We start from the raw sequence: 12528 nt of genomic DNA on the forward strand, positions 1-12528 counted from the left end.
TATGCTGGGTGAAATAAGTCATTCGGAGAAGGACAAATATTATATGGTCTCATTCATTCGGGGAATATAAAAAATAGTGAAAGGGAATAAAGGGGAAAGGAGAAAAAATGAGTGGGAAATATCAGAAAGGGAGACAGAAGATGAGAGACTCCTAACTCTGGGAAACGAACTAGGGGTGGTGGAAAGGGAGGTGGGTGGGGGGTGGGGGTGACTGGGTGATGGGCACTGAGGGGGGCACTTGATGGGATGAGCACTGGGTGTTATTCTATATGTTGGCAAATTGAACACCAATAAAAAATAAATTTCTATATATATATAAAAAAAAGAGGGTCAGGAGGAAATCACTCGCCTCGGTCTCCAGGTCAAAAAGCAGAGTGGAGGAGGGGCAATTCAGTGGAGTCATGCAGAGAACAAACATGAGGCCTGGAGCAATCAGAAAGCCCTGGCTGGAGAGACTCCCCATGGGACACAGCTGCTGGAGGTGTGCATTATTCAAAAGAAGACCCAGTGAGAAGGGGAAGAAAAATGGCCCAGTGACTACCTGCAGAGAACTCCTAGAATCTGAGCGTAGAGGCCAGGTAGTGAAAATCGGGAGACGATGCTAAGAAAACAGGAGCCACCAGGGTATTCCAGTGACTCAACTGGTTGAACATCTGCCTTGGGCTCAAGTCATGATCTCAGGGATCAAACCCCGTATCATCTCAGCCTCCCAGCTCAGTGGGGAGTCTGCTTCTCCATCTGCCCTTCCCTCCACTTGTGCATGCTTGCTTGCTCACTCTCCCTCATATAAATAAATAAAATCTTAAAAAAAAAAAAAGAAAATAGAAGCTGACAGTTTTGGGGAGTATACTTCATATCACCTGATCTTTTAGAGAATAAAGATGATTATTTTTTAACAGAGAAAAATACAACTGTCCAAAAGAATATAAACCAATTGTCTGCAGAGCTTCTAGATTTAATCTACTGAAAGCAGAGGATCTGAGGGGCACCTGGCTCAGTTGGTTAAGTGCCTGCCTTCAGCTCAGATCATGATCCCAAGGTCCTAGGATTGAGCCCCACATTAGGCTCCCTGCTCAGCAGGGAGTCTGCCTCTCTGTGCTCATGCTCTCACTTTCTTTCAAATAAGTAAATATTTTTAAAATTTTTAAATAAAAGCAAAGGATCTGATAAATTCTTCCTTCACTGAAAACTTCATCTCTTGCAAGACAGAGGAAGAAAGGCTAGGACACGGATATCCAGGGCCACAAGAGCTTCAAGTAGCGGAAAGAATATTCTGTTATCCTCAGGACAATCCTTACTTACATTGGCTCCTCTATGTCCCATCAGGTTTAGCATTTGTCCCATCAGGGTAAGAGTGTCTGCCAGGGACCTCTGTATAAACCAGAAAAGGCTACTTGTCTGCAAGGAGGCAGCTCTGCAGGGACACAGCAGGCGGAGCTAGGACAGGCTGGACTTTGGCCCCTCACCTGCCCCAGAGGCCCTGACCACACGTGACTTCCATGTGGAGATCTGGAAGGCAACTTCTTCCCAGGCTCGACAAGCTCTGCCAGGGCATCCTGTGTGGTGGGCACTGTGTGGACAGCAGTGCCACATGGTACCCAGGAAAGAAAGGCCCCTGCCTGTGAAGCTCGCACTCCGGAGAAGAGACAGATAAATTCAAGATTAAGTCCAGACGGGTGACAAGTGCTGTGAGAGAAATGAATAGCATGCTCACTGTGGTGATTCATTTCATGTGGCAAAATGGCTGGGCCACAGTGTCCAGATATGTGGTTATGCTAGATGTTTCTGTATGGCCGTTTTTGGATGAAACTAACATTTAAATTGGTGGGGTAGGAGTAAAACAGACGGCCTTACCTAATGCAGGTGGGCCTCATCCAATCAGCTGTTGGTCTGAATAGAGCACAGGCTGACCTCCCCCAGCAAGAGGGAATCCTACAGGAGCCACTCTGGACTTTACCCACAGCCATCAGCTCCTTCTAAGGTCTCCCCCTGCTGGTCCAACCTGTAAATTCTAGAGTTACCAGCCTCTATAACTCCATGAGCCAATTCCTTATAATACATTTCCTTCTCTATGGATGTACACACTCTATTGGTTCTGTTGTCTTCCTTGAGACTAGATGACAAATACCAACAGTGGCTATGCAGTGATTGTGGCCTAGACCAAGCAGATCATTCCTAAACCATTCAGAAATCACACACAGCACAGTTTTGCAGGGCAGCAGCATCAACCGAGAGTGGTCACAAGTGTGTTCACTCATAAGGGCACTTATCCTGGGTCTCAGAAACAAGAGCAAGTCCCGTCTTCTAGTGCACAGAAAAATAAAACTTCAAAATCCTGTCCCAGATGTGAGGGAATTTATGACTCCAGAACTTATGGGGGGGGGGGGGCTGAGGAAAAAAAAAGCCAGTTTCAAGAAAGATTCTTTTTTGAGACTTGTTTTTAAACTTGCAGAGATTTCACAAAATTCTATTGATCCGACTAGTGGGAAGAGCCATGACTGGTAAAGCCAGGGGACGGAAGGAATTGTAAGGATAGGTTTGGAGAGATGGAGGGAAGTGGGACACACAGCCCCCAGGGAAGGGAGGGTGGGGTACACCAAGGCTTTAATTCTGACTCACCATCAGCAGCTCCAGCCAGCTTTCTCGCCCTCAGCCTGCCTCCTCTCCTGGAAAATGGGGTGATGCCCAGCTACGGGTTAAGAATGAGGGCAGGAGGAGCCTCACCAAGCCCTTTGGCCACTGGCATGCAGAGGCTCAATGAACAGCATCTTAGGAGCAAGGCCCTGTCTCTAACCTCTGAAGCTGTAACTTCTTCAGACATAAATTTAACTACCAGCGACCTGGGCCTGGTATTGGGGTGGATGGGTCTCTTCTTTTTTTTTTTTTTGGATGGGTCTCTTCTAAAACTGATTTGGCTAATTCTGTCTCAGATTGTTATGGGAAGACACTAGTTCCGATTCCTCCTCACTATGAAAATAACAGGAGAGAAAGTTCTTGTTACAGTGCCTCACATACAGCACACATCACCACACATGCTAGTTCTCCTGCTTCCTGAGTCCTGCAAGGGCAGGAGACAGGAGGTCAGTAGCAAACAGGGCAGATGGGAGATGCCGAATCTGTACCTGAGAACTTCTACAGGAGGATGCAGAGCATGGGGCTGCCAAGCCTCCCCTGTACAGACACACCACTAAATGCCCTCCAGCAACATCCTGCAGTTGACAAGACAGGAATACCTGGCACCGCCAGGACATGGGGCCCACTCTCCCCAATTAGGGCCATGAATACGGAGAAAAGGCATTTCATTTCTTGAGCCTCCCAAAGGCTACTGAAACTTAAACTGGAAAAAAGAGAGGAAACAGGGACCACTCTCTGGATTCTGGAAGGTGAAGTTCATATCTATCTGCCCTGCTCTAACATTAGTATGCAAAACAAGTGAACACAGTTAAAAACACAAATCAGATTTTTAAATGACATATCTGCAGCCTTTTTTATGAAATGAGGAAAACTGCATATATGTCGAGGAATTAATAATTTACAAAATCAGAAATCTGACATTAAGAACATGATAAGGACAACACTCTTACACATTTAACATAAATTAATAGTGGCCAAGGTCAGCTATCAGGAACAAGCAAGGACACAAGTCAGGACGTTTCAGCAAGACAGCCAGGGACTCTAACAAAGACTGTAATGGCACTGGAATCTCTACAGAGAATATGCAAGCCTGCACTGATTTCCGAAGGTCCAGTGTTTTCACATTTTTTACATCATTAAAAATTGAACCAGTAAGGATAACAATAAAGAGAGGACTGCCAGCTTCCTCTGGGCTTTCAGGGAAGGCCACGGGCAGGGCAGAGGCATGGGTTCCTGAGACTGAGCCTCTCCCACCTCTGTTCAGAGTGAGACAGGCTGGGCGGGAGGGGCATTTTTCTGCAGCTGGAAAAAGCAACCTGACCAGCAGGGGCCTCACAGATAGCAGGCCACACCCAGCTTTCTGTAAAATAGCCCAAGGGAGATTTTAGACACCACTGCACTGCCCTTAACACCGGACCACTTCTTTGTCCCAAAATTAAGACCAGAACCAACTTTAGAGATTCAAGGATACGGGGCACATGGGGCTAGCAAACCTGCTCTGACCCCAGCCTGGGATCCCAGGCCCAGGCATCCTCAGGGTCTGGCCAGCTGCCCCAAACCTTGGTTCCACAGCTGCAAAGGAAGAACAGCTCTGGGTTTCCTGCCATGTGCCCAGGAGCCACTCTGACCTCCCCCCAACCCTGCCCTGCCTCCTGGTCCAGTCCCATGAAGCACACAGCACAGAAACTACTTACCTGATGAGAAGAGGCCGGATCAACTCAGATGAGCAACCTGCAAATGGAAATCATCCCTTCCCTCTGCATCCTGCAGCCTCTACTCAGTCTGTTACCATGGCAGCCAAGGAATAAATACGGACTCACTGCTCCTGCATCCAACACCTCCAAACCTGTCCAATCAGTCTCTTCTGTCCTCACCATCACCGTCACCATCACCCCTGACTCTGTTCCCTCCCTCTTCGTCTCAGCAGCTATTCACAGATGTGGCATTGTCATGAAGTTGGAAGACATCTGGAACATGTTTGCCTCCGAGGAAAAACATGTAAGTGGTAACGAGGTCAGGAGGATGGAATCCTGCAAGCAGTATTCGTCCATCCATGGCCACGTTTTCAACTCTGTGCTGTGTGCCCAACTTTTGTGTGAACCTGAAAGTTCACTCCAGAACAAAACATTTAAGAAGAAAATCTCTGGAGGCACTTGGATGGCTTAGTCAGTTGACCATGTGACTCTTGATTTCGGCTCAGGTCATGATCTCAGGGTTGTGAGATCGAGCCCCTCGTCGGGCTCCACACTCAGCAGGGAGTGCTTCTCCCTCTCCTTCTGTTCCTCCCACCCCCACGCGTTCTCTCTTTCTCTAAAATAAATAAAACCTTTAAAGAAGAAGAAGAAAATCTCTGTATCCCCAGGGATCCGAGTCCCTGTCCTCGAGTATGCCATCTCACACACCTGAGAGACACTCAAGGAGTATTAGTTGAAAAACGCAACAATCCAGAGGGCACACGGGTTAAAAAGAAAAGATAGGGCAGTAAATCCCAGGTCCGGAGGAGGCAGGGGGTTGGTGGACCTGTGAAGGAAGACTCTTATGCAGGTTTCCAGGTGGAGGGGAAGGACCAAGAGCAGGAGAAGCTCACCACGGGGAGCCCCATGCCACCTGGGAGCCACAACCTGTGCACAAACTGGGAGGCGCCTGCTCTTAACCTCTGTCACCAGCGGAGACAGTTACAGAAATACACATGCCTGTTCTCCCTCACGGTGCCCCTCAAGCACACATTACCTACATGGATGTCTACAAACAGCTCTGCATGTTGACAGATGTCTCCCCAGAGCTTCTGGGTGTTGGGGTCTTTAGAGTAATAAGTTACTGTCCAGAGCCTCTTACTCAAACTGGATGCTCAGCCCCGAAGGCGTTACGTAGGAGCAGATTCTACGTGTAGATGTGAGCTTTAGGAAAACAGGCTAAATCTATCTGGCAACTCACATCTTGTGCTATTCTTGTGTGCCTCTGTCAGAGACAAGTTAGAACAGCGAGAAATGGGAGGAGCAACTGTTTGTATTTTGCCACAACTGCCTCGGGATGCCAAGAACCAAGTGTGACATCTTCCTCTGCCTCTTGGTGGGCTCTGTTTTCAGCCAAGTTGTGAGTATGACTGCTCGAATCTTCTGCCACTATAGCTCTGGCTAGGTAGGAGAAGTGGCCTGTTCAAGGAATAGAGCCAACTTAGGAATATCTGATTCCATCCTGAGGCCTCAGACAGAGTGGAAGCTCACTCAACCGAAACCCATGGCAGTTAACACACAAGGGAGTTTCTCCATTTCCATCTCTTCCCCTGAACCTCTTAAACTGTCTGAACTACACAAAAGACCAAACCCAAGTAAGGTGGGACATATCATGTAAATTATGAGATCAATGGAAAATAGTAATTTTATAGATACACCTCTATTCTATTAAACATTACACAGTTGCATTTCCTTTTTTTTTTAATTTTTATTTTTTTATTTATTTTTGATAGTCACATACAGAGAGAGAGAGAGAGGCAGAGACACAGGCAGAGGGAGAAGCAGGCTCCATGCACCGGGAGCCTGATGTGGGATTCGATCCCGGGTCTCCAGGATCGCGCCCTGGGCCAAAGGCAGGCGCTAAACCGCTGCGCCACCCAGGGATCCCCACAGTTGCATTTCCTTACACAAGCATCATATTTAAGCTCAGCAACACATGAAAATGTGCATGAGCCTAGACAGCTCTTAACCCTAGGATAAGCTGGCACCCCACACCACAGTGTCTGGTCCGTTAGATGGGATTACAAATTAAACAGACTGTTCATTCACAGGAACTGTTAATTTGTTTTTCACTGGCATGGGTGAGCAATATGTGGACTATCATTCATCTGTGTTAAGTCAGGTCAAATCTGATAGGATTTCTTCACCTTCACACAATTACACCACATCAGAGTTGGGTGTAAGCCAAATCTTACTTTTCCAGTGATTTCTATCACAAAATTGGTCCCCCCCCCCAAAATAAAAAATTGGTCCCATATTTCCACACAGAAGTCTCAACTTGGAGCTGAACTTTGGAAAGTTCTGGTCTGCTAGGTGTACTCTTACACAAAACTCTGCAATGGTTTTAAATGCCAAGTTCTGCCTTCTACCATTAATCCTCTCTTCTTTGCTGGTCCCCACTTCACAAATTGACAGAAATTTTACCACCACATAGGGTTCTCAATCTACACAAGCTTCTTCCAGGATCTGGCTGAGCCACAGTTCCCAATTTAGCTTCTCGAGTCTGGGTGTTGACATTTCTCAACTGTTAAGTTGCAGTATAAGATTTCACCAGCAGGCGTTCTATCTTCATACAAGGTATGTTCTCAAAATTCCTTGCGTTTGAGGCTCCTGATTAGACACTATGATGATCTGCTGAACACCTAAAGAAAACCCTGTATATCGTACATCTCAAGAACACAATGTAAATATAATATAAAAAATTTAGGGGCACCTGGTGGTTCAGTGGTTGAGCATCTGCCTTTGGCTCAGGTCATGATCCTGGGGTCCTGGGATCAAGTTCCACATCAGGCTCCCCAAGGGGAGCCTGTTTCTCCCTTTGTCTATGTCTCTGCCTCTCTCTCTCTCTCTCTCTCTCTTGCTATCTCTCATAAATAAATAAATAAATAAAATCGTTTAAAAATGTATGTATATAAAAACTTAAAAGACCATAAAGCCCAAGCCCCTACTATTATAAATAAGAACCAGCAGAGGCTCAGAAAGACTTCTGAACAAACTCTATAAAGCAAATAAAAGACAGAAAGTAATTTGAACAACTGGCTGTGCTAAAATACCCTTGACTATGAAAATACTCTGGGAGAAAAGAGAGTGGGAAATTATTTTTCTAGTTTTTAGTCAACAACAACCAAAGAGAGAGAGGGAAAAAAAACATTAAAATAATAAATGCAATGCAGATAAATCTACCTCAAGGAATTTATAATTATTAGAAGTTAATACTAATGCCAGTCTCCTTTTAGAATAAACATTCTAGCACCTAAAGTAAAATGTAAGGCTGAACTGACTGTTACCCTTTCCTGCACCCTTCTCACAGGGACTGGGGATCACCAGTAGACACACGGAACCAAGTTCACACTGGTGCAGTCACACTGTTGATACACCCAGAGATAGTGGCTAAGAGCTGTGGCCAGCAGACCTTTGAGCCAACAATCAGCTCAGGAGAAAAATAATGGGTTTTGGCTCCCATGCCCAGCCCTAGGAAAATGGCTTTAAATGGGAACTCATAACTAAAAACTACAATCAGGTTCTGGAATTGGGTATGCAAGCATCTGATACAAGATGGTGTACTCTTACACAAATTAAACAGACTGGGACATACATTTCTCTGGGAAGAGGGGGTCCCATGACCCTGAAAAGGTTAGGAGCCACAATGCCCTGAAAAACAAAACTGAGGGCAGGTCACTGTAATGAAGATGTTAAGTACAAACTGGTGTAACACTGCCCACTCTCTCCTCCTGTGCAGTGATGCAGTGTCAGAGTGATCTGTTAAAATGGAGCAAAAGCCTGACATCTGATCCTGGAACAGCATGAGAAAGAGGTAGGGTTTGGTGCTGAAGTGAGAAAACCTGTTCTAACAAAATAAGAGTAGTACAACTTTAACACTTGTGTTTACTCTGGATCATTACTGAAGATTTCCAGGAGCTGTGAAAACCTTCTACAACCAGAAAAGCAGCTGGACTCAAACTATAGTTTTTAGAAAGATAACTTCTGCTTTAGTCTATGTTTCTTGGTCAGGAATGCTCACGCAATCCCTCTCCCTTCCACCTTGTCCCCCCCTGGATCCTCCTCGCTGCTACAGTGGCTTGCCTCCTGTCAGGCTGCCAGGGTTCCTATTCCAACAATTAAGCCACTGATTAGGAAATTTCCTGCAAGAGTACATCTACTGATGTCAAGAGAATGTCCCATGTTCTTCTGAAAAAGGACCACACCTGGACGGACCACGTTCTCAGGGTAACGACCTTCACTATGTGCAAAGCTAGGACGGGGCTCCTCAGGCACATGCAGCAGCAGGTACAGTCCCACAAAAGGCCGGGCTGTGTTCCTATAATGGCAACTTGACTTCATGGTATGTCATTGAACATGGTTTTTAAACTAGAGCAAACACAAACATTTGCACCAACTGTTAATATTTGAAAACATGAAATATTTCATGTTGCCACAATAACAGCAACCAAAGCATGAGACCTGAAGCGATTCTGAGCCTGTGGGTATAGACCCTCATCTTAAAGGAATAGGCTTCCGATCCTTGGCCACAAAGGCGTTTGAGTAGAGAAGGTTAAGAAATAGTAACATAAGTCCCTGAGGGCACAGGGGCGGGGGCGGGGGGGGGGGAGCGCATGTAAAACAATAACAAATGAAAACAACTGAATGACCAGGTGTGAGACCTGGAACAGTAAGTGCGAACAGAGAATTTCTACAGCAAACACTGCTGTTCTTAAAGGCCACACAGACATCAGTCAACTCATATGGTCCATGCAGCAGCCCTGAAGTCTGGAACTGTGTCAGTCCATTTTACAGATAAGGAAAGAGGAGCAGAGACATGTACCACATGACACAGCTCTCACAGCACCATGAGGATTTGGGCCCCGGCAGGCCGGCTTGGGAGGCCACTTCTTCAATCACCACATCGTTCCTGTGGACGTGGCTTCAACAGACACATCCTTCATGCTTCCCAGAGGAAACTGCATTCCGAATAGCCACAGGTGCCGAGGCCCAGCACCATAGTAGGTGCCCTAACCAACAGCCCAAGTTGGGTTGACAACAGTTACCCTGAAAAATATGGTGTATTCTTTTATCCTATAGATGAGGAAGCAAACACACAGCAGTAAAGCACCTACAGCTGAGCCCCAAGTAACACAGGGGATGGGGTGTTGACCCCCATCCAGTAGGAAATCTCCATATCACTTTGACTCCCCTAAAACTTAGCTACCAATAGCCTACTGTTGACTGGAAGCCCTACTGACAAACAGTTGATTAACACATATTATGTATGTTATACATGTTACATGCTGTATTCTCAGAGCAGGAGCAAAGAAAATGTGATCAAGAGAATCCTAACAGTAAATACACTTACAATGCTGCACTGCACTCACTGAAAATGACTGCATATGAGTGGACCCATACCATTTAAACCCATGTTGTTCAAAGGTCAAATGTAATTCCAAATTATATTTAAATAGCAAGTGAGATATGGCATCTGGGTTTCAACTCAGGTTCATCTCACTCTTTCTGTTCAGTCAGGACCCAGGCAACCAACCCATCAGGAATGATGGTGATCTTTGGCATGTACCTGAGACACTCTGTTCTATATATTTAACCACAAAGCAAGAATTCTCAACCTTAGCCCTACTAACATTTTAGGTTGATAAATTCCCTGTTTCGGGCTTCCCTGTACATTGTAGGAAGGTTCACAGTATCCCCACTGCCACAGATCAGGTACAGCAGCCTCGAAGCTAATTCTTGAGCAATTGAGGAAGGGGAAAGTAAGGAGCAGAGACACTCCCCAGTCTCAGCTCTGGAGGAAACTGTGACATTGACTCTGACTCGTCTCATTGCGGTTTGACCAGAAAAGAAAGAAAATGCTGGCCACACTCCCAAAACACAGAAAGGAGTAACCAGGTGTAATTCAAATGTTCATAACTTTACAGATGTTTTTACAGGGCACTTTCACCTAGAACTAATTAAAATTAATATAATACACAGCACACTTTGAAGACACAAAGAACTCAGCATTTTAAATTAGTAAATTAACTGTCAGTACAATTTAGTAAAATACATGCCAATATATACATGAAAAACCCACAAAGAGCCTTTCACTTTCTTAGAAAACTTATACACAAAGCACCTTTTTGAATAAGATACATTTTATAGCTTCTAAATTTCTATTGTAATCTTTCCCTTTCAGAAAAGCTCAGAGACTTTCTTAACTTAGGAACAAAGGCTGCTTATACCAAAACAGGCTGCTGATGAAGTCAGATACATTCAAATCATACTTCAGGGATATTTCTGTACAAAAACAGTGGACTAGAATTAGAATGCCTTTTAACCTAAAAAGCACAATGTTTAAGCATCTGTAATAAAATGTGAAGTGGAACATCTATGCCATCAATTTCCCTTCCTGTACTCTGTTAAACGTACATTTAAACCATAACCAGCCACTCACCTGGATGACTTTATAGAAGTAGGCGTACTGCCGAGCCGTGTTCTTGTATTGGCTGAAGACATCATGGATAGCCTGTGTGGACTGAAGGTCCCGGACTTCATCCTCCTCAAAGTAGAGTGGAGTGTCATATTCGCTGGGGAGGGTCTGAATGTAGGGCTGCCAGAAAGAGTTAGGGTCGGCTCGCTCACACAGCAGGTGAAAGGCAAGTGTGATATTTCCCATAGCTTGAAGAATCCGGTCTTGAGAATATAAGGGCCCTGAATTAACCCAGAAGTTAACAGTGTCAGTTCCAGAAAGTGCCTTAAAAAGTATTCAAAATATATATTAAAATTACAGAAATAACTGGAAAGCCTTGTAATACTTAAAGTAACATGGGCCTTTCTTCTAACATTCTACTATGTCAGATTACAGGCATAGAAAACAATGTGAATTGGGGGGGGTAAATATCTCATTAGTTTGAAAAAACATCCCTATATGATCCTTAGCACCACAAAATATCATATTTTTATAATTTGCACTTTGCTTTGAACAGTCAGAAATTATTCTCACCCAACACTGAATTTTTAGCAGATTCAACAGTCATTAGTAATTTTCGTGGAACCCATAGAAATAATTCTTCTGCCTAGGAGGAAAAAAAATAATAAAATCATATATAATCATCAAAACATATCACAATCTTCAATGCCTTCATCTATGGTCAGAAAGCGAATCACACATGAAATGCTGTTTAAGGCTGCACGTCAGCACTTCATTTCTAACTATCAAATGTATTTTTAAACATAATTATTTGTGGTACACTTAGATGAGCACAACATGGTTTAAAATGCTGCTTCCAATAGAAAAACCAACCATATATATTGGAAAAACATTAAAAAATAGGACTTTAATCTTTAACTTGAAGCAAACATAGCAATTTAGGATGCAGCATAAAACTATTACTTCTTTGCTGCACTTATATTTTTAAGTTCTAAAAGCAAAGTAAAACAAAATTTCTATCTACAATAAAAACATGAACCTGTCGACATGAACTGCTCTTGCCATTGTATTTCTGAAGCTAGAGAATATTCCTTCCTCTACATGCTTGTCTTAAGGCACAACTGTTACCAGCAAAAGCACAAGCCCCTAAGACATATTTAGGTTTACTGAATTTTTTCCCCAAAGTTTTATCTCACTTTTTGCCAATATGAGAGGTTTCTTTTTGGTATGTGCTGTGTATGTACCTATACTGCTGAAAACATGCACAGAGCAGCGCCTTTATTGTGGTTTGACATCATGGGTATAGCACGTCCAACCCGTCACAATGTCAACAATATGTGCAGTTTTTTATCAATCACACCTCAGTAAAGCTTAAAAAATGCACACAGTGAAGACAGACCACAGCTATGATATCTGGGGAAGCATCCGCACAAGTGATGCTCCTCCTCTGATACACGAGAACATGTGACATCCTGGTTACTCTTGCCTTCTCTCAATGTCTACCATTTGGATGCTGTTTATGTGCATCTCTTCCCCTACTACAGATGATAAACATGATGAAGGAAGAGACCTTGGGTTTCTTGGAAGGCTGGTAGAATAATGAACAAGGTACTATTCACATACTAGATGTTTAACAGGGATCTAATAAACTGGCATATGGTTTATCAACATATCAATGAAAGGTTAACTACAACTTGACCAAATATGTTGCCTGCGGTTTGAGGGGGCCTGAATAAATAACATTCA

At 44.2% G+C, this 12528-nt stretch overlaps 1 protein-coding gene across 4 annotated transcripts in view; it reads right to left on the minus strand.

Moving 5' to 3' along the window:
* SETD3 (SET domain containing 3, actin N3(tau)-histidine methyltransferase) overlaps positions 1-12528 on the minus strand; it is an 85770-nt gene that overhangs the window by 52528 nt on the left and 20714 nt on the right. For all 4 annotated transcript variants that reach the window (XM_077910562.1, XM_077910565.1, XM_077910564.1 and 1 more), the window contains exons 5-6: positions 11356-11428; positions 10807-11063 (exon numbers count right to left, since the gene is read on the minus strand). In XM_077910562.1, coding sequence (XP_077766688.1) covers positions 10807-11063; positions 11356-11428 — 330 coding nt within the window. The remainder of the gene's footprint in view (positions 1-10806; positions 11064-11355; positions 11429-12528) is intronic.

Source organism: Canis aureus, chromosome 9 (genome assembly GCF_053574225.1).
Source record: "Canis aureus isolate CA01 chromosome 9, VMU_Caureus_v.1.0, whole genome shotgun sequence".
Classification (NCBI taxonomy): Eukaryota; Metazoa; Chordata; class Mammalia; order Carnivora; family Canidae; genus Canis; species Canis aureus.